Source organism: Castor canadensis, chromosome 15 (assembly GCF_047511655.1).
Source record: "Castor canadensis chromosome 15, mCasCan1.hap1v2, whole genome shotgun sequence".
Classification (NCBI taxonomy): Eukaryota; Metazoa; Chordata; class Mammalia; order Rodentia; family Castoridae; genus Castor; species Castor canadensis.
The window spans coordinates 5451803-5479124 of record NC_133400.1 but is presented as its reverse complement, the minus strand read 5'-3'; the positions used below and the strand labels follow the sequence as shown (position 1 = coordinate 5479124).

The following is a 27322-nucleotide window of genomic DNA, read 5'->3' as shown; positions in this document are numbered from 1 at the left end:
GGGTTTTCAAATTTTAAAGACTTAAAATAAATCAATCCCTGTCCAAGAGGATTAAGAGGTTTTGCTTCAGCCAGTCTTATGCGATTCTGGAGAGGAGATAGACTCGATTGCTGTTCATTTGTTGATGATCCTGTAAGGCAGTGCCCATTCTTGGTTGTGGATTCCAGCTGTAAAGGAAGGCGTGGTTTCCACAGGTTCAGTCATCCAGTGAATTGCTCAATGGGTTCATTGGTGTTTTCCACCATGGAAAAACAGGCCAGGCATCAAGTTGATATTCATGCCATCTTCCCTTCCTCCTTCCTTCCTAGACTCTGTCCTGCTTTCTTCATCCTTTGCTCTCTTCTTCCCTTCCTGTCTCCCTCCATCCCTCATCCCTCTCTCTTTCCTTTCACAAGCATGAATTCAACTTCTAGTCTGTGCCAGGCACTATGGGAGGGAGGTCAGTCTCTGGTGAACAGGGGTGGATATGGTTGCTGTTATGCTGACGGGGAAGAAAGGTGACTGAAAAAGTTAATGAGATAGAAGCAATCCTGGTAAGTGTTCTGAAGAAATAGAGGCATACAGGGAGAAACTGGGGAGGCCTAGCCTTTATGAACCAGGCGGAGAGAGGTCCCAGGGCTACCAGCAGTGAACAAGAAGAGTTGAGGGCCCGGAGAGGACAGTGGGGTCAGGCTGTCCAAGTGGTGGTAGGAATTCACAATTCACAATAATGTTTGGAAGAACGGAGCCCATTTTTATTTAACAGTATTCCTCAGTGCATTAGGTATGTGTACTAGCCACATTTTTTAAAGTAAAAAAAATTTTTTGTGGTGGTTTTGGGGTTTGAACTTAGGGTCTCACACTTGCTAGGCAGGTGCTCTACTATTTGCACCATACCCTCAGTCCTTTTTTGCTTTAGCTGTTCTTTAGATAGATTCTCCTTAGGACTGGAGGAGTGGCTCAAGCAGTAGAGCACCTACTTTGCAAGTATGGTGCCCTGAGTTCAAATCCCAGTTCCACAAAAAAAAAAAAAAAAGACAGATGAGCCTGGACGGGCCTTGAACCCTTGGACCGAGTTCCTCCTACCTGTATCTCCCACATAGTCCCTGGTATTACTGAGATTACAGCTACACCACTATGCCTACCTTATTGGTTGAGGTGGGGGGGGTCTCACTAACTTTTTGGCCAGGCTGGCTTCCACTGTGCATCCTCCTGAGTAACTGGGATTATAGCAGTGAGCCTTTACACTTGGCCTCAAGCCAAAAATTTTGCGATTTATTTTAGTTCAAATCTCTGTTCCTAAGTTAGAAAATTAGTTTGTATTTAGTTCTACATTTAGTGAGTCTTCTTTTATCAAAAGAAAAAAGACACTTAAATCAGGGACTGCTGAAGAAACCTCCAAGTGGAGGACTGAGGTGTGCATACACTTCTGTGGGAAATAGCTTTTGTCACAGAGAGTTGCTTTGCTTCCCAAGGCATAACTCAGAGGTACAACAATTTAGTCAAGTGTTTGATTTAGTTTTATCCTGCTTAACTAATTAACACCAATTCCATGCTTGGTTTTTCCCCATTAACTGAACAAAAGCCTTTACTAATGAGGTTATGCACACAAAGCCTTCTGACTTACTTTGTTGGGGAGATTTCAGATGAGAAAAGAATATGGTTGTAAATATTTATAGCAAACATAGAGGAGCATATATGATATTCAATGCAGTAGAAGCTTGGTATTATGGGTAGCTGGCTCCAAGGATCCCACCATTGAGGAAAACCCAGCGATGCTTAGGATGCAGAGTTCAGTTCTGTATTCTGGATGCTTGATTTGTTTTTTTTTTCCCCACAATGCTACCCAACTTCCACTAAAGACAGGCTGTCTTTCAACAAATTTAATTTTTCTACTTTATCACTTAAATTAAGCACATTCCATGCCCTTTATGGTTTGGGAAGACTAGTATAACTTTTTCCTTGATTTGGGGCACCACTTGCTATTTGGGAGGCAGATTTTTCTCAAAATTAAGGGCAGGGAAACTCTTGGGAAATCACACTATGATTAAAAGACAACTGATGATAATGTAGAACTAACCAAGAGCTAGCTTCTCCACAGAAACCAAGTTGCTGTATGCATGTGAATTTAAAAGTTTGGTTTTAGAAATTTCTTTTATGTATTTCTTATTTTTTAAAGTTGTGCTTGATCCACAAATAAGGTGGGCTTAGTATGTACTTAACAAGCAATATGTAGGCACTGGCCGATTAACAGACAGTGACATATTGGCACAGCTGGACATGTGGCGAATAAGGAGCAAGATATACCATCCAGACACAGGGCACTTGGCTTTTGTATAGGGCTCATTCTCGGACTGGATCTTTCCCCTTTATTTTGAAGAGGTGGAGAGAAGAGAGGGCTTCACAGAAGCCAGGATCTGTGCTACATAACAGAGTGACTGTAGTACTGGTAGATGTAGAAGGTGAGTGGATTTGAGAGGCAGAATTGGCTCTGAGGTGGTTTTAGTAGCACCATAGCCCCTTTTTGTTTGAGGTGTCTTCCCATGTACTGAGTACAAAGTAGATGCTCACTAAGTATTTGTGAGGAAGACACACATATCTCATCACAAAACAGCCTCTTGGGCTACCATTTGTGTGGCGTTCAAGGGTCTTTAGGTTTTCAAGAATAGAAACTCACCAAAATGTACTCAAAGAAAAGGAGCATGTGTTAGGAAAAGGCTGGACTTCTATAACAACAAGACACACAAATCCAATAAAGAACTTTTATTTGTCTCTCATTTTTGTCCCTTGGTGAGTGGTACCAACTGGCAGGCTGGCTTTGTCCGTGTAATCATTCCATCTTGTTCCTTCCAACTGTTACTCAGACCTTCCCTCAGGCCTGGTCTCTTCTTGCCTGGTGGAAGTTGGCTTTCTTCTATGTTTGCTTTTCAGTGCGTGGACGGGGACAAGTGGTCTGTCTGCTAAGTTGGGGTGACTTGCATGTTGCACGCATCACACCTCACATTATATCTGTCCAAATTTAGCCTTAGAAGCACAGGCAGGCTGTAAGGGAAGCTAGGAACTCTAGCTGGCTAGCTCTGGAAGGCTGCTTGCACTCTTCTGCAGGGTAAGAAGGGAAAATGGATTTTGTTGGACCCACAGAAAGCTAGTATAAGGGTGGAATAAGGCTGAAGGCAATGAAAGCAAAGGTAAGAGTATGAAAGCTGGGGGGCAGGCAGGGATTCCTGCAGGGCTCTCTTTTTTCTGTTTCTAACTCCCACTTTCTGTCTCTCCCTACTTTCTCTTTTTCTGCATGAAGATTGTATTCTTCTCCTGTCTCCAGTCAGCTTCTTCTTTTTCTTATTTTGGCAAAAGATAGAAGAGATGGCCACAAAGAGCACCAGTTCTCTGATCCTCGGCTGCCCAAAGCTGACTGGGGTCTTTGGGCTTAGATTACCTAAAAAGAAGATCTGATTGACCTGGTTCCAGATAGTCAAGGCCCACAACATTGACTATGACCACTCTAAAGGGAGGAACACCCAAATCAGGTGTCTGTGTTTATCCAATCATGTGACAGGGGGAGGAAAAGTACATTTTCTGCACTATCCTTCTCCATGCTGACCTAAACACCATTTAACAAGCCTGAATATTAGGGTAGCCTAGGGTAAAGTAAGCTGTGTCGCTGACCAGCACTTAGAAATTCTGCCAGGTGTGTGTTTTGTGAACCGATAACTTGTTTTGCAGTCCTTTATAACTTTGGTTACCATGAATCTCTTCTTCAGAACCTAGAGTCCTGAGTGCTGAGTTCATTGATTAGGGATTCTCACACTTCAAGGTTGAGAAGTGGGGGCCAGCACAAGGATAAGATTTGGAGTGAGCTGTCAATTCCCTCACTCTTAGCCTCTTTCACTGGAATAGATATAAAGGCTGTAACAATGGATATAAGCCCAATTCCACCCAGTTTGTGGTGAATGAGAATGAGGCTTTGAATACGTCCTTAGCAGTTCTCAAGAGCTGATTAGCAGGACAAGTCCTGCCATCACCCACCTACTGTCCACATTGTCATCAAAAGCAATTGTAATCCCATGAACAAAGAAAGAGAAAAATTCCGGGCTGAACTTGCAATATTTTGTGGTTTGTGTTTTATGCGACAGGAACAATTTTTAAAAATTGTTTAAAACAAACCGAATTTTGCGTCTTATTTAAGGCAACAGATATGCAACAATCTGTGAACGGTTCAGTTCGGGGGCCAGGAATTAGCTTGGCTTGTTTTGAATTCTAGCTCCCCTGCTTGCTAGGTGTGTCTCTCAGGCTGGTTCCTTCTGCCTTCTGGGATTTCTGTTGCCTTCTCTGTATGTGAATTATGCTGACAGTCACTTCGGGAGGCTGTGCAAGAATGAGGTGATCCACGTGAAGCCTGTGGTCCGGGAACTGGCACTAGACAAGTGTTTGAATAATATGATTATTATTAGGACAAGGGCATAGTTGGAGGAATTTCAGAGAGAGCTGTCCAAAGAACGAATCGGTTTGACAGAAGCAGTTCTCTTTCACCAGAGGGCCCCAGGTGAAGCTGGATAACCCAAGATGGGTGATCCCCAGGACAGCACTACCTTCTGGGCTTGGTGACATATGGTTTAGTACAGGCTGAGAAAGACTGCCTTAAAAAGTCTACATACTCTTTAAATATTCATATGTCTTACAAACATATGTAAACATTGTTATATTTATATACATAATATTTATGCATTCATATATATCATTCAGAATTGACCAGTCTATTTTTAAGCAAGCATGAAAGAACAGCTTGTTTTGGAATATCTTATAAGTTGTCGCCTGCCTTTTTTAAAAATATTTTTAAATCCCACATTAAAATAAAAATATATGGTGCACAAACAAGGTGGAGGAAGAAGCTAGTCCACAGTCCCCTCCTGTCCTGACTCAAGGTTTCCATTCCTTGCTGCTGAAAGTCTGGGTGGGTCATCTGCGTTGTCCCTAAACACACTCTGGCATTTTCCATTTCCTTCCCCAGTGCTTCAGAACAGGAATCAGTGTGAAAGGGCAGCATGGAAATGACCCCATCCTGGCATTCTAGTTACCATGGCGAAGGCCACGAAGCTTATGAGGAGATTTTGCATTGTTATCAAAGACTCTGCTTCTTGTTGCCAGTGGGACCCATGGTGTCGCTCTTTCCCTGAGGACGGGCTCAGAGAACCTCAAGCGACACTGGAGCACCCTAACCCCATAGTCTTGCAACTGTGTGCTGCAGAGATCCTGAGAGTGAGGCTTGGGGCCCCGTGGAAGGGACGGTGTTAAGAACAGGGTGAGGTCAGCGCCTGGTACGCAAAGTCTGGGAGAAGCTTCATTCAGGAGACTTTGCTTTTATGTGTTTTAGATATGTGTTTTAGTGAGAGAGTCCATTTGAACCAAAGCAGATGGCTTTAAAAAATTGGGTTTAGAATTCCCACATAGACCTATCTTCCTGTTGTACAAAGAAACTGAGGCTTGGAGACAATGAGGGGCTCTTTTTGGGAAAGTCAGGGTGGGGATACAGACTGATGGCTCTGACTCTGGATCCTCCCACTACTTGTTACTAGGGCTAAAACACAGGAACACACACTGCAGTATAGGCACTCAGAAAATACTCCCATGGGACCAGTGACAACAGATGATGCTCTCATCCAATTAGGGACTGGGCAAAATGAGGCTCAAAGAAGTGATGTCACTTGCTCCACATCACAAGGCTATGAGCAGCAGGTGTTAGATTTGAAGCCTTGTGGCCTTAACACAGAAGCTTTAGCCTGAACCACTCTGCCCTTTAGCCATCCTGTGTTTCGCGTTACGAATTATTTCATCTAACCTCACCATATTTTTAAAAGATTTTTAAAAGATTTAGTATCCAGCAACCTTTCCGATACTGAATGTTCTGCTTCTATAGCATTATGTCATTACCTAGCGTGACCTTGATGAAGGCATAACCCCTCTTATAGTACAATGATCAATCTTCATTAATTTTTTACTAATTAGTTAAAGGCTGGTGTAATTTAGAAAGACTAAATTATAGAATACATTTTATTTTATTACTTTTAAACACATGCCTTAACAAAAATTATGTATAAATGCTCCCTTCTGGGACTCACTTCCATGATTTTTTATTAGCATTAATATTACTTATATGTAAATGAAAGGGAAGCTTAATATGAGCACTTTGCTTGCTCCTCTCCATTCTAACAAATCCTGCCCAATATCTAATGTGAATGGCTTCATTATTTCCTACCAGATTTGCCAAACTTATCACCCTGTGCCTTGCCCACCATGTCACATCTTTCCCATGTGCCTTTCTTAAATGGTTCTGGCAAAATTCAGCATTAAAGCATACCATGGTACACACTCCAATAGACTTAACTGTTTAATACTCCCACCCCTTTTTTTCCACCTGGCTCCTAGAACCCTGTTCTTGGCTGTTTCCACACCCTGGCCTAGGGTTGTGGCCTACAAGAGCCACTTGCTTCAGGTCTGCCTACCCTGCAGGGAGTCTCTCTGGATTCCAGCTCTCACCATTGAGGGTTTCTTCCACAAACTTCCCCTCTCTGGGGGCCACCCTCACTTTCAGGATCATGTAGATTGAATGTTTACTTCTCTTTTCTGCAAGACTTGGAAGTTCATGAGGGTATTTATTCATATCTTCATATTCCCTCAGGCTTGAGCACATTGGCTTGCCACATGGGTACTTCAGAGAAGCTTACTGAGGGACTAGAAACGTGCAGAGAAAGACTCTCTCTCTCTCTGTCTCTCTCTCTCTGTGTAGGAGAGAAAGGATGTTTGGCCAGAAAAATGAGTCACCAGATAGAATTACAACTCTAAGCCATTGGCCCTCAAATTGGGATCCCTGGGCCACCCACATAAGAATCTTTGGGGTGCTGAATGAATATGACGATTTTCTAACATGGCCAAGATCCATCTGAGAGTAGATCAGGGTCTGAAGATCTTCAACATGCCCTCCACAGTGGTGTCTAAGAGCCACTGCCTTCAGATCTAGGATACACATTGGGCCTGCTCTGAAGTATCCAAGTGAGTTCCAGTGTCATGAGGGTCTAAGAGTGTCTTTGAGGCTAGTGAGCCTGCCTTCCCCACCCGGGGCTGAATGGTGGTCCTCAGCACTTCCTCTGTTCACACTCTTTGGAAGGTCTCTGGAAGGCACATTTGAATAGTGACCAGTATGATGTCTTCTACATACAAACTACTTGATTTGCTCTAAATCTCCATTAAAAAGCCAACAAAAGAAAATGAGTACAAAAGAGTGCTGAGGGCTTTAAAGATCAGTTTGATTTCACATAGGTTCCCTAGTAATGCTGTGACTTTGAACAAATTCATTAGCCTTTTTGGGCTTCCGTAACTTCAAGAGGAAAAAATAGTTCCTCTTGCATAGGGATATTATGGGAAATCAAATGAGGTTGTACATTGGCTGTGCTGACTTGGGGGTCTGCTCACTGAATGCTTGCTGTGATGACGGTTATCTGCATCACCAGTGTTCAAATTATTCCAGTAGATATTCCATGATTAGAGTCCTCTTACCCAACTCTATATTCAGGATCAGAAGAACCAGGCTGTGCTCAATAAATGTTCTATTGAATGAAAAACTGACCACAGTGTAGACAGGAGTTAGTCTGGGGAAGGTAGGAATAGACTTCTCCAACAGCCAGGTTAGAGCTACCCTGAAAAGGAGGACATCTTCCTGGCATCTGGTCAGTGTCACTAGGCCTGTACACTTCCAGGGTCTTTAGGCCTGGATGACAGAGCTGGTGATCATCCCTCCTAACACCTGACCCTACTTGGTGACTTAAAAATACAAAGGCTGGAGTCTGCATTACAGAGCAACTCCTGCAAGACCCCCACTTGTGGCAGTGGAGAAAGAAATAAATATCTTCATCACAAGCTTTGCTGGAAAGGACTTTTAGTGGGTGCAGTCTGGACTTATTAAAATGCACTGGTATACATGTTACTCCACAACAATGAACCACTCCAGAAATCTGTGCAGTTGACTAATGATGTTAAAACTACTAGTAACTCCCACAGTACGCACTCTCCCTGCCGAATGGTGGAGATTCCAGACCAGCTGGATGTCTGCTATTTACATAATTAGTCTAGCATGAAGTATTTATATGTCCCTCCTCACCCTTCTCTTTTCCAGGATAAATAATTCCCAATTCCTCCATCCATAAGTCCCAAGTTTACAAACCTTAAATCATTTTGGTCGCTCCCTTCTGCATTTTCTTTTGGCCCTATTTAAGTCTTATTTAAATTTAACAGACATGCTACAAAAATGATGAGGAGAGAATCTGTCAGAATCAAGTACTATTTCTCCTTTGGATCCAAGTTGTTACCTCTTTCTCCATGTGTCATGGAGGATCTCACCACCTTTCTGGCTGAAAAATGGGCTTCCCATTTTGTTTGCCCACAGGATGCCTCCTAAGATCCTAAAAATCAAGTTCCCATGAAGGCAGGAACCAAAGAACATACTTGAGCCCATGAGGGAACTCTTTCTCGAATGGGTTTTCAAGTGCGGGTTCAGTACATGAGGAGACGGGTTGGAGAGAAGTGATTGTCAACTCTAATTCTGTGACCTTGAGCCTAGGCAGGACAAGTGCTCACTACATGTTCCCTGTGATAATATTGTCTGCAAATTATTGTCATCAGTATGCAAATCATACCTCTTTTTTTTTAATGTACAATTAGAATACTTTTACTTATCTCTGTGCCCAGGCTGTGCTGAGTCAATGTCCTATTGAGTGAGAGGCAGACTCTGAGCACTGGGTTTCCAAGGGAATTGAGTTGTACCACTGGCTTTCTGACAGCTTTTGGTCTCTTGAGGTCAGGCAGGTCTGCTGCTCTGTGTCCTGAGCCCCAGGTCTTATCTAAGTGTCCCTTAAAGGCCATTTTGTTATCTGCCATCAGGCTGAGCCAAAGAATTGAGCCCAGCAGACAGCTGAGCAGCTGACTCTTGACTTTTCAACACTCAATGGTAGTCAACACATGGCTTAGCTACCTCTGAAGAGCCCATAAAAGGCGGCTGGTAAAAGCCTAGCCCAGCCAAGGAAGACAGGGCATTGTTGGTGTTATCAGCTTGAGGATTTGTTAGATAGGAATATTTTGAGAGCAGAAAAAAAGGGAAAACTAAAGGAGGTGGGAGGTGGGGCTGAGCTGAGTCTGGATGTCATCTTGCAAAGACAAAACCCTGTCACTGCTGCTTTGTGCTGTACCTCATTGTTCTCTCCTGGGTCTAATCTGTCCTGTGTTGCATTTTTTCACCTTCCATGGTGTGTCCTGCTATTTCCCAGGGACTCACTTGACAGGGTGCAAACAACAGGGATGTATATTTGAGCAAGGATTAGCAAATATAGACATTCCTGTTTGGCAACCCTGTCAACAATTTCAAGGTGAACCTCCCCCCACCAGTTCAGTGGCTAATTTGGTAGGGGAGATTATTGTTCTGTGTAAAAATCAAATAAAATCCTTTGGGGTTTTTCTTAGGCAGCCTCTCACATAGCTCTGGTCTAGAGATCAATAAAGTAGAACCTGCTCTTCATTACACGTTAATAACGTGTGAGCAGAAATCAGAGTGGGGAGGGGGGCCTTGCTTGCCTCGCAACAGAAAGATGGTCTGACTTTGTTGTAGACAGCATAGGATTAGCGTTGATGTTGGCTAAGCAACTCATCTGTAGCTATAAATTGACTTTCAGCCTGCCAGTCTCACAATGTGATACCTTCTGCAACCCAACAGAGCTTCCTATGATACTCGGGGCATCTTAAGAAAATCTCTGTCCTGCTTAACATGTTTCATCATGCTCTCTGACATAGCAATTAAAAACCAAAAGACAGAGAGAGAGAGAGAGAGAGATCGAGATCGAGCTGGGAGCCAGTGGTTTACTCCTGTAATCCTGGCTACTTGGTAGACTGAGTAAGGGAGGATCTCAGTTTGAGGCCAGCCTGGGTAAATAGTTCACAGGCCCCATTTCCCAAATAACCAGAGCAAAATGGACTGGAAGTAGGGCTTAATCAGTAGAATGAAACCCCGAGTTTAAATTTCAATCCACAAAATAAAAATAAAATGAAAACAGAGAGTGTAGCCGTGATACCTCAGGAATGAACATACATAAGGCCAGCCGTTTGGACCTTAAGTGGTCCCCAAAGACTCAAGTGGCAAAGGCTTGCTCCCCAAGGTGATGCTAGGGAGGTAATGGGACCTTTAAGAGATGGAGCTTCGTGGGAGGTCTATAGGTCATTGGGACCATGCCCTGGTACAAGATGCTGGAATCTTGGTCTCTCCCTCTCTATCTTTTAGATCCCCCTCAGGTGAGCAGTTTTTCTCCACCACATGGTTTTAAATTATATACTGCTTCATCACATCCCAAAGCAAGAGGGCCAATTGATCCAAGACTGAAACCTCCAAGACTCTGAGTCAAAGTAAACGTTTTCTCTCTATAAGTTGATTAGCTCAGGTATTTGCTGCAGGACAGAAAGCTGACTGACACACTAGGATTCTAAGTTCCCAGGGCTCACTGAAGCCAGACCTCTGGCTTTGGTGACTTTGACTCTGCCATAGTAGAAAGAGCCTGCGGCTTTGTATGACTTTCCCAGGGCTGCTGGAACAAAATATCACAAACAACAGAAATTTATTCACACATTTCTGGATGCTACAATCAAAGCATTAGCAAGACTGTGCTCATTCTGAGAGCTCTGGGGGAGAATCTGTCCCAGGTCTTCCTCTCAGCTGGTAGTGGCCAGCCACCCTTGATATTCCTTGACTTAGGGTTGTACCACCCCAGCCTCTGTTTCCAGACATACAAGAGTTCCATGTGTCTTCTGCCTCTGGTCTTCTTATAAGGACACTGATCACATTGGATTGGCACTCCCAAATAACTGCAGTTTAATTCGCTCATTTGCAAACACTGTATTTCCAAGTAACATTACATTTACAGGTGCCAAGGTTGCACCTTCAAAATACCTTTTTTGAGAGACACAATTCTATTTGTAAGAGACTTAGAAGCAGACATTAGTTCAGCCTTAAGCAAGAGGATTTGAGAGGAATCAGAGACACCAAAGAGCATGGAAGCTGTCTTTATGGTGGATGAATTTCCCATGGTGCTGTATCAAGTTGACCACAACCTTAGTGGCTAAGACAACACACATTTATTTTCTTATAATTCTTCAAGTCAAAATCAGTTCCAAAGGGGTGAAGTCAGGGTGTCATAGGCACTAGGGGAAAGTATGGTTCTGACCTTTCCATGTTTGCTGGCTCCTGGCATTCCTTAGCTTGTGGTAACATCAGTCTGCGATCACATGATCTTCTTTTCTGCATCAAATCTCCTTATTTCTTATGAAGATATTTGTAATTACATTTAATGGTCACCCAGAAAATTCAGGATAATTTCCTCATCTTGAAATCATTAACTTGATTATATCTTCAAGGTCTTGAATACATAGGGAATATTTATGGGCTTCAGGGCTCAGCAGTCAGTATTTATGGGGTCTACTAGTCCACCTACCATAGTTGGGGTTCACCAGTTAGTGAAGGAGACAGGGAGGTGTTAGAAACCTCCCAAATGTATGTGGAATCACAAATCAGAGAAATTCCTTGCAGGAAAGAGTAAGATACTGCTGTAAATATCATTCAGTGAGGCCTGACTGGTCTGTGTGCCAGAGAAGCTGTTTTATTTGGCAACTTACAGAAGCAGAGTCTACAACAAGGATTTGTGTGCAAGTTGTTCATTGGGAGGTGATCTTAGAAAACACTGGTAGGGCAGTGGGGAAATGAGACAGGGAAGAAACAGCATCCATTTATCCCTGTGGTGACTGGAGCTGAATTCCTTTATTAGACTCTGGGAGACAGAACATGCACCACAGTTCCCTTCACTGACAAGCCAGGTGGCTGGGACACTTATTGACCATCCCCATCTTCCATTGATTGATGGCTGCTTCTGAGGTGACCACAACTATTCCCAGTAAGCAGCCTTTGCCAGGAAGAGGTAAGTGTACATGGGTTCATCATAGGTATCTGTGCGCTAGGTTTCCCTGGGCAGGCAGGAGACCTCTGGATGGCAACCTGGAGGTAAGCAACCACAGGGCAGAGGAAGGAGCAAGTGTTATGGAAGGAAGAATGCCAAAGTCCCGAGACGGGAGGAACACAGCTCAATCCGTGGTGGGAATGGAGTTCACCTGGGCCTGTGGTTCACCTTGGCCCGGAAATCCTAAAGGGCACTCTTGTGTGGCCTCATATTGTGTTTGTGTAGTTTGGTTGGTGCCTCTGCTGTGACAATTGTTAAATATTGTGAATACCCTCTGTGCTGAGGTCAGTGTATTTTTCTCAGTGGCTATGAAGATCGAATCAGAATTCCATGTGACAGCTGTTTGCAATTTGTGAAATCCTACGTGAAAGTTGTTGATATTTTGCTGGTGGGGTAATTACAGGATGAAGTCTGACAGTGAGAAAGGAGTCAAACCCTGGTGCCAACACTCAGGGGTCTCTGTGAGCAGCTTGCAGTGTAATTGTGGCTGGATTCTTTCTGGGGCCAAAGTGTAGAGGGATCCTGTTATTGAGGATGGGAAGCTTGAAACTTAAAAGTCCATATGTCCTCTGGAGCCAGGTAGTCCTGGGTTAAGTTCAGCACTAGGACCATTACTGACTGTCCAGTGTTCATCTTTGTGAACTGTTCTGTCAGCCACAGTGAGAGGCAAATATCCGCTCAGGGTAGCATCACTATGAACCAATGATTTATCTTGAACTTGGATTCTCAGATCCAAGTTCTGAATGTGAAGCCTGGGCTCCACTTGGCTCTTCCAAATGAGTTTTCAGTCCAGCAACCTGGACTGAAGCAAGAGGCCCAGCTAGGAATTGGGCTCCTGAGTCAGTGTTCCCACCTATACCAGGTTTTACTTGGCCAAACCAAGCTTTCTACCCATTAGTGATAAGTAAGAGCCACGGCTCTCAGGACCATGGTGAGAATTCAGTAGATTAAAGTGGACAAAGCCATTATTTCAAGCTGGGCTGCCATGTGGAGTAAACACCTGTGAAGGCAAAGTGCAAGGTCAGATCATTCACCATGGGGTTTCCCGTGCCTTAAACTAGCTTGGCAAGTAGCAGGTGCTCTGTAAACATGCAGTAAGCAAATGAGGCTTTCTAGAAATGGGATCAAGAACCTGCATTTTTTTTTCTGTTCATGTTTTTTTTTTTTACATTTTATTAGCATATATTAGTTGTATGGGAAGATTTCATTGTGACATTTACATATGTGCTTACAATGTATCTTTTCACTCATGATTATGAGATGAAGCCATGATTGAGAACCGCTGGCACAAAACATTCATTTTTACAGATTGTGAAAACTCAGTCAGAAACAGTAAATGATTCACCCAAGGGTGCTTGATTAATTTATTTGACAAACCTGAAAAGGTCCAGAGAGTTGAGCTTCTGGAACAACTGAATGAACGCTGGGGCTTTGAATATTGTCAGATGTAATGCTTTCTCTCTATCTTTTGGCTCTGTTTTCCATTATGGTCACTTCACTCCCAGGGAGGACCTTACTTTCCTGATAGGCCCAGATTTGTAGCCTCATAGTTTTACAACCAAGTAGAAAGAGAGCTGTGGTTTTCCAATAGTCCTTGCAGAGAGCTGACAATGATTCACCCAGCTTGGGTCCTTTGAGCATCTCTAATGTAGGCACTGTGCCAGGCGAACTGCTAGGATTGGCCCAGCCAGGGTCACATGACCAGCTCTGTCTCTAGCGGTGGAGTCAACCTTAATTTCATCAACCAAATGTGGAGAGTGATGTGGTTGTTCAAAGGCAAACCAGGATGCTGGTACATGGACAAGCTGCAAAAGGTAGGTAGACCAGAAGGACAGATGTCTCCTACCTGCACTTGCCACTGTATGAAAGCTCTGCCCAGATCTCCTGGGAGGAGGTTAGAGATGAATAATTCAGTCTCTGCCCTCCAGATGCTCACAGGGTATCAGGGATGCAGATGCATGCGTATGAAAAAGCCCGCCTGTAATAAGTGCCCTGATTTGATGGTGTTTCCAGCACCGTAAAGCTCTGACTGCTTATTCAATTGACACCTTGGGTTTGGGACACGTTTTCTCATATTTCTATTTTAAAAGTCAATAACTTGTTTCTGGTACCTTAACTGGAAATTTAACCAGGGTGTTTCTCTTGTCCCCTGCTTGGGAGGGTGAGATATACAAAGTTGGCCTCCAGCAGTAAATAGCATTGAGTGGTTTAACCCAGCAGCTCCGAATCATGGCTGAGGCCACCGATATAGGTTTAAAGGCAGAGTAGACAGGTCTGAAGAATTGTCCAGGGAAGAAAGGGCCCCATAAGGGGGGTTACCCACAGGGAGCAGTCAGAGAATGACTCTAGTGCAGTTCCTTGGGTGTTGGTAGGGGCCCCTCTGCTCCTTCTCACTGTCACCAACCTTGGAGCAATCTTTCTTTGCTTTGCTACTGAACACACATTTATTGAACACTGTGGTAGGGACTGGTTAGTTATTCACCAAATCATTGTCTTTTTTCTCCCAGGCATACAGCTAGGTCACATTTCCTATCCTTTTTTGAGTCTGTGTAACTGGGTTGTGGTTAGTGGATTGTGGATGGAAATAAGGTCAGACCCCCCCTAGTAAGACTGCCTGTGAGATCCTCTATGCACACGTGCTCTATCGTCCTGTCTGCTAGGAGGTAGGGGACAATTAAGCCACAAGATGGAAGGAGGAGACCAGACCCCTGAATGATGAAAGGGAAATCATTCATCCCTACCCCTCAAGCCCGATTAAAAGACCCACACCACAATTGTAATAGAAGTGATAGATAGAGCTTCATAATGTTCACTTCTTGAAACTGTGGGTTCTGTTCTTTTTTTTTCTTTCTGAAGAATGTAGAATTTGGCCTACCCTGGTTAATCAGCACTACAAAATACAGGAACCTGTGCTGTGTGCTGGAGACTCAGTGTTGAGCAAAGTAGGTGCAGCTCTTGCCCTGATGGAGTTTTCAGTCTTCTGTTATTTTATCTATTCCCGCCCCTCCCCAGCTTTTTGTAGGCATTCCCAGGTGACATTGGGAGCAAGACTCTCAGCATGACCCTGGTGAATTCCCAGAAGAATGAACTGTTGGGCTGGGCTTTGGAAATGAGCACCGTCACTGAGAATACTTGGAGGGGGCCTTGTCTGTGGGTCACAGCCTCACTCTTTGGGCCTTTTGCAGCTTGGAAGATTCTCCCATTGTGCAGTGAAAAAGCTTTTTTATTATGTAAAACTTTTTGCCTCTTATTTTTGCTCTTAAAATCATTGTTATAATTTCATCCTTCCAATCATTTATCCATGTATCAGTCTCTCCACACCTGTGCACCTCTCCATCCATTTATCTACGTGCATCTTTCCATTAATTGTACCTCAATTTATTAAACACAACTGACTCTTGTCAAACACTCATTTTCCAGGTGAAGATATTGACAAGAATAGTTAAATGACTCAAATGACAATCCTACAGGGTGGGTGCCATCATTATCACTTAATCAGTTAAGAAACTGATGTTCTCTGACACAATTTGTCTAAAGCCATAGAGATGGAGTATGGGGAGGTAAGGTGTGAGGTCACATGTGTTGGTAGAGCCTAGGGTCTTAGTCACTACGCTGTGCCTCACTCCACATTTACCAGGATGCTCTCAAATGTTGTGCCTGAGTGAGGGCTCACACGGAATAGCTGGGTTGAAAGTTTGTACTACGTGTGCACGTGGTTTCTGTGTGTATGTATGTGCACTTGTGAAGATGGAGCAGCAGGGGGAGGCTCCCATAATAACAGGTAACACAATTGGGAAGGTACTGTGAAAAAACAGTGGACACAATGACAGAGCCCTGTGAGACACTGGAAGGCATTCTGATGACCCACTGTGAAGAAAAAGGGTGCTTAAGGCCACAAATGGAGGAGTCAGGAAAATAAGGGTGAATATTCTTGAGCAGGTCACCCTATCTCTCTGTGTCTCGTTTCCCCACATATAAAATCAAAATAACACGATTTATACTTAAAGAGTGGTTTTAAGCCTTAGATAAGACGGCATTGTAAGACTAATTGCGATAATCACAGGGCCTGGCACAGAGTAATTCTCAATAAATGTTCCCTTGTCTTTTGAGGTGATGATGAGAGGCAATGCAACAAATGTTCCTTCCTTTTCCTTCTTCACAAATGAGGTACAGGTGTCCCTACATGTTATTGTCCCCAGTGCTTTCTTGTCTCAGTTCTGTCACCAGCCAGCTTTGTTGTCTGGTGCATAGCACACACCTCTCTTGGCCTATTTTTACATCTGTGAGAATGAGGATTGGGTACTTGAGTGGAGCTAGAGCTGCCTAGATTTATAGCTAGTTTTGGCTTTTATCAGCTGTGTGCTTTTGGGCAAGTAACTCAACCTCTCAGAGCCCCAGTTTTCCTTCATCTGTAAAATAGGTATGAAAACAGTAACCATCTGGTTGGGGTATTTTTAGGATTTTTGGAGTGATCCATACAAAGCCATTAGCCTAGTCCCTAGTACAAGGAACCTCTCAATGAATGCTGCATATTCTCATTATAAAATTAAGAGGCCCCTCAGCTTCACCTGGTGGGTTTTTGAAATATGTGCTTCACTTCTGTTTTCACTTGGGTATATCATACCCACTGCCCTCAAGAGGGCTTTGCTGATTTGTAGACTGATTTTTGACACCATCTCCATTCCATTAGGCTCCTAAGAAATGCTCCTCTTTAGTGACTATGATGGCAGGACTTACTCATGACCAGGTTATTTTAGGCAAGAGTGCTTTTTAACTCATTTCCCACATAATTATTGTGGTTCTCTGGTTGTCTTTCTGTGCACAGACTTAATAAGCTCTGAGCATATGTGGCTGGGCTTTCCTGGCTGAGATGAGGAAATTACTGAAACTCTCAGATAGCAGTGTGACACCTTTAATGTACGGGGAGTGGTCCCACCAGCCAAGCAGCCCCTGACCATGAGAGGGGGAACTGGTTCAAGATTTCATTACTCATGGACATTCCAGTGTGCTTGGAGATGTTATTTATGAGAAAGCTGTCTAAGATAAGTGTGTGTGCGCACATACACTTGCACATAGGAAGTTATACACAAGTGGATAGCCAGGACTTAGCTACTTCACGTTTGGCTCTTCCAGTACCTAAGAGTCAAGTGGACTGATTGTTTCCCATAGTGGGTCAGAGCAGAGGTTGGCAGATTTTTCTGTAAATTATTTTTGCAAGCCATCAGGTCTTTATCACTACTCATTTCTGTTGGTAAGAGTCTGTAAGCAGTGAAAGGCAATATAGAAGTGAGTGGAGTGGCTGTGTCCCAACAGAACTTTATTTGTGGACACTGAAACTTGAATTTCATATAACGCTATGGGCCACAAACTATTATTTTCTTTTTTGACATTTTCCATCATTTACAAATGTTAAAACCATTCTGCAGATGGGATTTTGCATTTCTTTCCCATTGTTCTCCTTTGTGGGTCCACGCGGCCTCTGGAGTTTGCATCAGGAACGTACCTGTCGAGTCTGCAAATTACTGGAAGTTACAGTTGTAAGATGTGCACTTTATCCTCTGCCACCACATTTCTCTTCCTCCCTAATGTATCAAATTAGCAGATTGGCTGATTTTCATTTTCCCTAAAAAAGTAACATTTCAGCTTAAATCACAAATGTCTGTGACGCACTTAGCAGCCACGATAGCGTCTAACAGGCATCCATTCCTCCTTATTCCTTCTCGCCCCAAGAGAATAATCACATCTATTGTGATTTAGAGATGCATTAGCTACACTTAGAGTTAAGGATCAGCTTTGACTTCTGGGGCAGTTACCCAAGATTTAAACGGTGGGAATCCATCACATTTAGAACATGGTATATCCATTCTTTTCCCTCTTTGCTCTCCTAAGAGCAGATTGTAGAGGGATTCAACTACCAGAACAAAGAAATTGCATGTGAGCCTTAGCTATGAGCGGTAACTGACTAGTTCTGCCTGCTCCTATGTGGCCAGAGGCTTTCCTCTTGGAAGACAGGCAGCCCCAATCCAGGGAATGTTCCCACCCCAGAGTCTCCCTCCCCATCTTTGCTACCCAGACCTGTACATCCTGTGTCATGATACTCCTTATGCATATTTTGGACACAGTCCTGTTTCTGGGTAGATTCAAATTCCCTTGAATGAGAAAGTTAGAATTTTCCCCATATATCTTAGCTCCATTGCTCATTCATCAAATCCTTGAACAAATTGTTTAATTGCTTACTATCTTCTATAAAATAGGGGGTAATATGGGTATCTTATCTCATGGGGTTGTAAGAATTAATGCTTGTAACATATCTGTAATGATGCTTGACACATAAAAAGTACTTCAAAAAGTTCTTCTGGTGTTAAAAATCTTAGGTATCAGGAACTGGGAGCGATCATACCACTTCACTGCTGTGACCCTTCAATGACTTAAATCCTCATCTCCTTGACCTGGTGTGATGCTGTTTAGTTCCTCTGCCCAGCCTTATTGCATACTACATACATCCATCCCTCCATCTATCCATCCATCCCTCCACCCATCCACCTATTCATCCATCCATCTCTCTATCCCTCCATCCATCCATCCATCCCTCCCTCCATCCGTCCACCCATCCACCCATCCACCCATCTACCCATCTACCCATCCATCCCTTCACCCATCCACCCATTCATCCATCCATCTTTTCATCCATCCATCCATCCCTCCACCCATCCCTCCATCCATCCACCCATCCACCCATCTACCCATCCATCTCTTCATCCCTCCATCCCTCCATCTATCCATCCATCCCTCCATCCCTCCACCCCTCCACCCATCCACCCATTTATCCATCCATATCTTCATCCCTCCATCCATCCCTCCCTCCATCCACCCATCCACCCAACCATCCATCCCTCCATCCCTCCACCCATCCATCCCTCCATCCACCCATCCATCCATCCACCCATCCATCCCTCCATCCACCCATCCATCCATCCACCCATCCCTCCATCTCTCCCCACTCTCACAGTCTTTCCGTTGCCTTAGGGCAATAGTGTTCTGGAGCTAGTTCAGATCATGCAGTTCATTTTCAGGATTTCTGCAGTTTGACAGCTAAACACAGCTGACTTGTACTGCATTAAAATTAAATTGTATAAGCTTACAATTAATAAATCATACTAAAAAAGAGTAATGACTATCCAAAGCTTACTGCTTCCCAAATATTTTAGTTATATTTGCTCTTGAGATTGTTCCCACTTGGTGCCACCTAGTGGGAACATGACTCTTCCTAACACCTCTCTTATTGACACTGGTATCTTGAAGTTAGCTATGATGGAAGAATTTACACCACAGGAATTGGCAAGCACTACAGATCAGGGTTTGATGTCTTGTTTTGTTGGTAATCCTAACTTGGTGATCAGCCAATGTTCCTTTATACAAAGCTGGATGATAAATATCTTGGGTTGTGAGCATTGAATCCTCTGTGGCAGTTATGCAACTCTGCAGTTGTAACACAAAAGTGGTCACAGAAAAATATATAAACAAATGAGCATGGCTGTGATTCAATAAAACTTTATTTACCATAACAGCAGGCACATAGTTTGCTGACATCTTGTCTTGACTTACAAAAGTGATAGAAATGTTAACCATGTAAATTAAATTTAAAATTTGTCGTGTCTGCTAACTTTTCCATTGTATTTAGCTCCCCCACCCACAAAACTAAGGACATATTTTTCCAGTATTTGAAAAGTATCAGGTGATTCAGCTGAGAAGCTGCTCATGTCATTGACCAAGTCAAGTTCTGACTTATGTTACATTCCACTTTCATTGTACTTGCTAACTTAAATGAATATATCTGTTAATTCACATTGATATAGGAGCTACATTCAGTATCAACTATGACCTCAGATCAGCTACAAGTATAAGAGTTGGACAAAAATCAACACAAGCGTTCTGTGAGACTCATCTGACTATTGTATATTGTGAACTATATGTTACTCATTTCAGTAGCAATAACGTAATAATAACATAACAAACTTATATGGAGGGAGGATGCACATACTGGTGTTTTCAGGAGTCAATCGTCAATATGTATGATCACCCCACTGCTTAGAAGGGTAGTTTCTCCCCAGCCTCCAGACATGACTCCCTTACTTGAAGTGAGACTTCCTCATTTTGCTAACTTTCACTCATCCTTCGATTTGCAGATTAAATGTGACATCTTCAAAAGAGGACTTCTTTTGTGCATCCTCCCTCCCCCTTGACCTTGCAAGTGTGATTCAAGATGCATATTTTTTCTCACAATACTTGCCTTAATTATAATCAAGTGATGAATTATGTGCTGAATTATTATCTCCCTTTATCAAAAGCATGCAAGTGTCCCCACTTCCTTTTGTATCATCTTTTTGTATCATCAGGTGTCTGGAGCCTAAAACAAGTTTCTTGAAAATAGTCAGCATTCAATCTATTTATAGCTGGGCTGAATTGTGATTTAAATGAAAAAAAAAAAAGATCGGTTTTTAAAAGTCTTAGCACCAATGTCACCCAGCCTGAATTAAGTGTAAATTCAGCAAGTTAAGTAATGACTGTTCTACAACATATTTGAAATCCAGTTTTGAGCCCCCAATAGTTTCAGAAATCAATGCCTACTTTCTCCAGGTACAGTAATTATTTCTCTTATTGTTATCGACTGTCTCTTTAAAGATCAGCCAGGACAAATCTATTTCTCAAGCTGTTATAAATGATGTGAAGCAGGAAGATGAATGGAACGGAATGAGGGCTGCTTAAAAGAGATTTATCCCTCCTTATACTTGCTCAAGAAATGAGTGACTGGTTGCTACCAACCCATCCCAGGTGAAGGCCAGGAGCAGTTAATATTCTAGTCCTTGTGCTGTTGCCCACAAGTGTCTAACTGCTCATTTCCAAACGTTTATTATAATTCTGACAAATGGTACATATTTCCAGATAGACTGGATATTTCTAGATATTCCAGGCACTGTTTACTTGCTTTCTGGTTTCATCAAGATTAGGTGTCAGGTGTCTGCAGATGCGCAGGAACTCCATAGTGGAGAAAGAGTCTGGTGTGGAGACTCTGGGCACTCTCATCAGGAGTTAAATTTCAATTCAGGGTCCCAGAAGGAAGAATGGAGTGGAGGCACTCTCAATCAGGGCCTCTCCATTTCTCTTTCCACTGCCCTATTTGCCACAAATGTCAGCAGTGACCAGGTTTATCCCACAGGTGTGTTCTGCAGGGAGGAGTAATTGTATCTGTCAGTTGAGACAAGTTCTTCAGGTATGACACAGAGACATTTAAGTCACAGCAGGGCATCCTCAGCAATGTTGTGTCTAGGCACTGTGTCCCTTGTTGACTGTGTGTACATGAACAGACAACGGAAGCTCCTTCTACTGGTCCTGCAGTCCCCAGTGCTCTGTTGCTTATGTAGCAACCAAGCATGCAAAGTTATCAGCCTACCAGCAAACACAGTGAGTCCATGTAGTGGTCCTCTCTTCCTTGTTAGAATCTATTTGTGCTCCATGTTTTTAAAAGGCAATCTCATGGAGGTGAATGTGAGTTCTGGTTAAGGCACATGAGGATGCAATTTGTGACAGATCTTACGTTTCCTGGGAAGAACACTAGCCAAGGCAAAGAGCTCATGACTGGGTTCTTACAGCACTTATGCACTAAGTGATTTCTAGATCAGTTTTTTCCCATCATCATCATCTTCTGAGACATTCAATGTCATGTATCCAACTTCCAGATGAAAGAGGCCTAGGGAGGCTTTTAGTATATGCAAGGTCAAACAGCCAAAGGGTAATGAGCTGGAGTCTGAAATTCAAACTCTCTAAACAGCTTGTGCTTTTGAGTATTTACTGGAGTATTAAAAGTTCAAGGAGCTGTTCTATGAGGAGAATAGAAACAAACACATGACATAAATGCAAAACAAAAAATGGAGAAAATATGTAATCACCTGAAATTTATTCATTCATTCACTCACTATTTATTCACTCAACACATAGTTACTTAGCACCAATGGTGAACCAGTCAGTGTTGTGGGAACCCAAGCAGACACTGTCCCTGCCACAGTGAATTTACTTCTTCATCAGGGAAGACAGAAGGTGAAATAAACAACAAATGCAGCCTTCCAGAGAGCAATGCATGCCATGGAGAAAGTCAAGGGAGAAGAGTGATAAGCAGTGTTGGGACCTAGACTTTCAGCAGGATGAAAGGAAAGGAAACCTTGGAGGTGAGACCTGGACTTGCTGAGGAAGCCATGAGACTACCTAGGGCAACTGTGGACAAGCTACAGCCAAAGGGCCAAAGGGCTCCTGGCTTGGATCATAAATAGAGTTTCACTGGCTCTCAGCGGACCCATTTGTTTATACATTGTCTGGCTATTTTTCTGTTAAAGTGGCAGAGTCAAACAGTTGCAACAGAGATGCTGTGCCCCCAAAGCCTGAAATAGTTACTATCTGATCCTTAATTGAAGAAAGTGTGCCTGTCTATCTAGGAGAGTTTCGTGGGCGGAGGAAACAAACAACAAGGGTGATAGTCTCATGACGGGCCGGGGAGGGTGTGTTGGAAGAAGAGGCAAGCAGGAAGGGGTGAGTGGGGATCCGAGCACAGGATGGCCGGTAAGGCATCTGAAGACAGTGGGAAGAGAGAGGAGATTTCAAAGAAGGAGGAGTCCTGAGCACAGGCAGAGTGAATAGGCTAACTGGCTTGTTATGGTGTGTAGATTGGTGCAGCTGGGGAAGCCATTCTGAGATGGTATTTAATGGGCAGGAACTGAGAGCAGGAATGGGCAGGGGACAGTCCAGCTATGATGCAGCCCAGTGACAACCTTCCCTGCCCATTGAAGCTTCAGAATTGTCCCTGTTTGGCCTGAGATGGTCAGGTGCTTATACTCCAGTGTGATCAGTTGTTGAACATAGGTCTTCCAATGCAATAATGATGACATGAAGGGACATAACCTGGGTGGTCCCAGAGGGGATGACTCCCACAGCTGGGGCCTTGGGTCCTTCACTGAAGTAAGATCTTGGGCACATCACAGTGCTTATCTCATGGAGGGTATGGGGAACTGCAGACAAAACAGGAATAACCAGGGGCTATTCTAGTAAGATAGTTGAAAAAAGGATGCTGGCTTGGACCAGCAGGGATGAGCAGTGGGCAAATTCTAAAAAACATTTGTGGGCAGATCTTTAGTATTATTAATTTTTGGTGGTACTGGCATTCGAACTCAAGGCCTAATGCTTGCTAGGCAGGCACTCTACAACTTGAACCGCACTTTGAACCCTTTTCTGCTTTAGTTATTTTTGTCAAATAGCACCTAGTGCTTTCTGCCTGAGGCAGGCCTTGGACCCCCATTGGCCTACATATGCTTCCCGTGCAGCTGAGATCACAGGGATGAACCCCCATGCCCAGCCTGGAGATAGATCTTTCAAATATCTTCCTGGCCCTAGATCTCCTCAGAGGAGCAAAGTGAAAGGCAGCAAGGAAAACGGAAAGTTTCCAGAATTCAATCTAAGTTACAAAATCTGCTACTCCAACAAGGACCATCTGGAGATGGTCTTTGGTTCAGCTTAACCTGCGTTCATCTTTTTTCCAGGGTATGGAGGCAAAAATCTGATATTATCACAAATGCTTCGGTCACAAATGTTTCAATGACAGGGATAGAATGAGTCACAGGAGACAGAGCATATAAATCCTTGTCACACGGCTGGCTCCGTCCCAGCAGCGTCTGTTATTCAAAGACTGGACAGCAAGGTTTTTGCAATGCTAAACATGGCATATGAAACGATATAGCTATTTTTGCATCTTCAGTGCATTGAGTATTGTCTTGGATTTGAGATTCTATTATAGGAGTGGGCAAATCAAGAAATTGTATTCCATAATTTATCTCCAGTCTGATGGTGTTGCATGTAATAAGGGGAGTAAGCATGTGGGTTGTGGCATATTTATTGCAGCATGATACGGTTTGAGCTGTGTGGGGTGAAATGGAAGGTTTAAATGGATTCCAATTTCATTATCCCACTGTGATCTAAGGAAAACCGAGACCAAAATGTTGCCACCCAGTAAAGCACTTTATCAAATTCCCTCCCAGGCTGAACAGCACTGCTCTTCCAAAGAAAGCTATTTTCTGGGTAGACTCTTCCACAAGTTACATTTTTAACTTGGCTTCCCAGTCAGCCAATGAAGTCGTACAGGCTTTGCTTACGATGTGAATGGTTTGGCTGTTTACAAGAGATTGAGAATATGTGAAAAAACAGACTCTGTGCTCCCCAAGTCGATTCAGAGGCTTCTTTGCTCATTTGAATTCAGCCCAGCTGGTCAGTCCAGGCCTGGGAAAACCTATGGGTGGAAAACAAGAACCAATGGGAGTTAGCCACTAAAAACCTAACGTGCATAGAGGATGAATTCCCACTGAGTTTCAAACCAGTCAAAAAGTTGCACTGTGGTTTTGACTTTTTACATATCTCCCTTGGCTTAGGGGCTGGTAAGAACCCCAAAACCACTTGTTGGTTTGTTTTTTCCGTTTGATGGGGCACACACAGGGTGTAATGGGCATGGAGGTGGGTACCTCACTTGATCCTGGAGTTGAGGAAGTGTTCCTGGAAAAAACAGTGCTTTTTCAGAGGGGAGTTAAAGGGGCAGCAACAGGGAAGGACTTCATTAGACTGAGACAATGCATCCATGGGATCTGCAGAAGGTGGCAGAGGGTCTACCACACCTCAGACCTTGCTAGCTTCTGTGGATGTGCTAGTGAAGAAGCCACAGTTTTTGTTTTGGTGAGTTAATGGTCTAAGTAAGCAAAATATTGCAATATTCAGATGTAAGTGCTGTGGCATACAAGTTCAGATCCTGTTAGCACCATATTCCAGTGACTGGTGTGCACTAGGAACCCACTAAATATTTGTGGAATTAAAGTTCACTTTAGCATAACATTTTTCTTTCTACTAATTTGTTATCTTTTGATCAAGTCTTCTTTAACTAAGCTTCTACCAATACTATCAGTTTTCCCATATTTTTTATCAACACATTTTTAGAAAAATCAGGCCTCCCCAGCCACTGTTTCCACATTCTTATGACATACTCACCTTTTTGCTCCATCATTCCTTCAAATGGTTTGACTTGAGGTCTTCCCATATCATTAAGAGGACCCTTACTGGGTATCCCAAACCTCTGTGTTGCCTGACCAAACACCCATCTCAGCTCTCTTCTCCTCAGCCTCTTTATTGTAGTTGGTTGGTTCCTCTTCCCTTGGGTTCTCAGATGTGGCCTAATTTGGATATTCTGTCTGAATATTCTTTCTTTTGGTTCATTTTCTACTTCCTAACACCAAATGTTTTTTATAAAAAAAATAATTCTAACTTCCTATACCTTCTCCATTAGCAATGGTTTTAAGTATCCTTTAAGGGATCATGACTAAATCCCAGTCCCAATCCCTGAGCTCTCTAGGACAATCCCATTCATGTGCTGAGCGCCAGATACACCCCAGGCATACAAACACATCAAGTCAAGAACCAAACTCATTCTGACTTGCTCATTTCATATAATACTGTTTTCCATTCACTTCTTTGTCTTAGTTTGGGGCCAAGGACCAAGATGGAACCGTCTCCTGCTCTTCACCCTTGCTGCCTTCAGCTGATTCAATGGCCATCTCCTGTCTACTTCCCCATATCTGTGTTTCTCTCCTTTGTCATTTCATGCTGTTTTCAATCCATGTCCACCTCCTCACAGGGTCTGTGTTATCTCCTGTGGGATGAAAGAAATGTAACTGCAGGCATTGGCTCCTTATTCTGGAAGGGAGAGGTGAAATGATGACTCGAGGTAGTCTTAATGTTGCCAATCAGGGTATCAGCAGGTCTAGAGAACGCTGCACGGTATTGTGTTATTTCTTTAAGCAGCATACTCCAGTGCAGAGGGCAGGCTTAGGGTGGAACACGAGGGCAGCTCTTCAGCTCTGGCCTCTTTGATTCCTTTGTGTTGGCCCAGGATGCAGAGATTTGTCTCTGCAGGGTCTACCTGGGTTCCACTGAGAACTTTATCCCAATACTTCTTTGTCCTTCTTGTCCTCCTCTGAGACTTCTAAGTTCTTTCACTACATTCTTTTTAAAAGCCACTTTACTGAGGAGTAATTGATACATGAAAACCTACATCAGTTTGGGCATATGCATTCATCTATGAAATCATCTCTATCTCAGTCAAGGTACCAAACATACCTGTCACCTCCAAAAGTTTCCACATACTATTTGGTTTTTGTTTATTTTGTGGTAAGAACACCTAACATGAGATCTACACTCTTAACAAAAACCGTTAAGTATACGATGGAGTATTGTTAATTACAGGTGCAGCATTGTACCGGGCGTCTCCAGAACGTACCTTGCAGGACTATGTACTCGTCACCCAGTCACTAGGTTCCACGTGAGTCTGGGGTAGGTGGAGTTAGTCTGCTCTTCAAGAGTCTTGCTAGGATATGCTGGGGGTGTCTGGTGAAAAGTAAGATAGCTGTGGAAAGAAATCAGTCATTTCTACTGTGAACATAAAACTGCCTCTCCAGTGCCTTGCTGTAAAATAGAGTCTGACTTTTTTACTTGGCTTAACTTACATTACACAGACTCCTTTAGGCTTTGTTGGTGTTAAAACTCTAGGAAAACCAAGATGAGGAAAACCCATCCCAAACAGAAATAATCCCTAACTGGAGTTCTCACCTACAGTCTCTCTCATTCTAATCCACTCACTTTTCTCAAAAGGGCTATTTTCCCACGCTATGTTCCTGTGCTAAAACTTTCAGTGGCTTACAAGGTAGGTTCCGAATCCCTTTGCCTGGTATTTAATGTCACTTCTGTCCCATCTCTTCTTAGTGTGTTTTTCCTTTCTGTAAGAATCAGCTCTTCATGCCATGTAATATCATATAACCTAGGTGGTCTTCCACCTCACACTTATCACCCGTTTCTTGGATTGACATTATTCATGAAAACATGTCATTTGTCCTGTGACATGACAGTTCATGATGGCCGGTGGCTATCTTACTAATTTTTGTGTTTCATGTGTCTCACATGTCACAGACTTTTAAAAACCTTTTGGTGGACAAATTTTTGCTGAAAGAAATTAGGAAGAAGTTAGCAAAACAATTAATACTCTTTTTTCTTTTTTCTGGAAACAAATCTGTGTCATTCCTCATTCCTAGGAACTGTGCATTGGCCACTATTTAGAAAGATAGTCACCTATTACTCATGCTTCAGTATGGTCCTAATTCTATAACATTTTATTCTTTTTCAATAAAAGTAGTTTGTTAATAGCCTAGCCAAATGTGATTTCACTA

The 27322-nt window shown here is 43.1% G+C and overlaps 1 protein-coding gene across 6 annotated transcripts in view; it reads left to right on the top strand.

Annotated features, from left to right (window-relative positions):
* Positions 1 to 27322, top strand: part of Cdh13 (cadherin 13) — a 1135782-nt gene that overhangs the window by 256561 nt on the left and 851899 nt on the right. The window contains exon 1 of one of the 6 annotated variants that reach the window (XM_074055577.1): positions 13802 to 13834. The exons of the other annotated variants lie outside the window; for them this stretch is intronic. Within the exon in view, the coding sequence (XP_073911678.1) occupies positions 13817 to 13834 (18 nt within the window). The 5' untranslated portion in view covers positions 13802 to 13816. Of the gene's footprint in view, positions 1 to 13801; positions 13835 to 27322 lie in introns of those variants that run through there. 6 annotated transcript variants of the gene reach the window in all.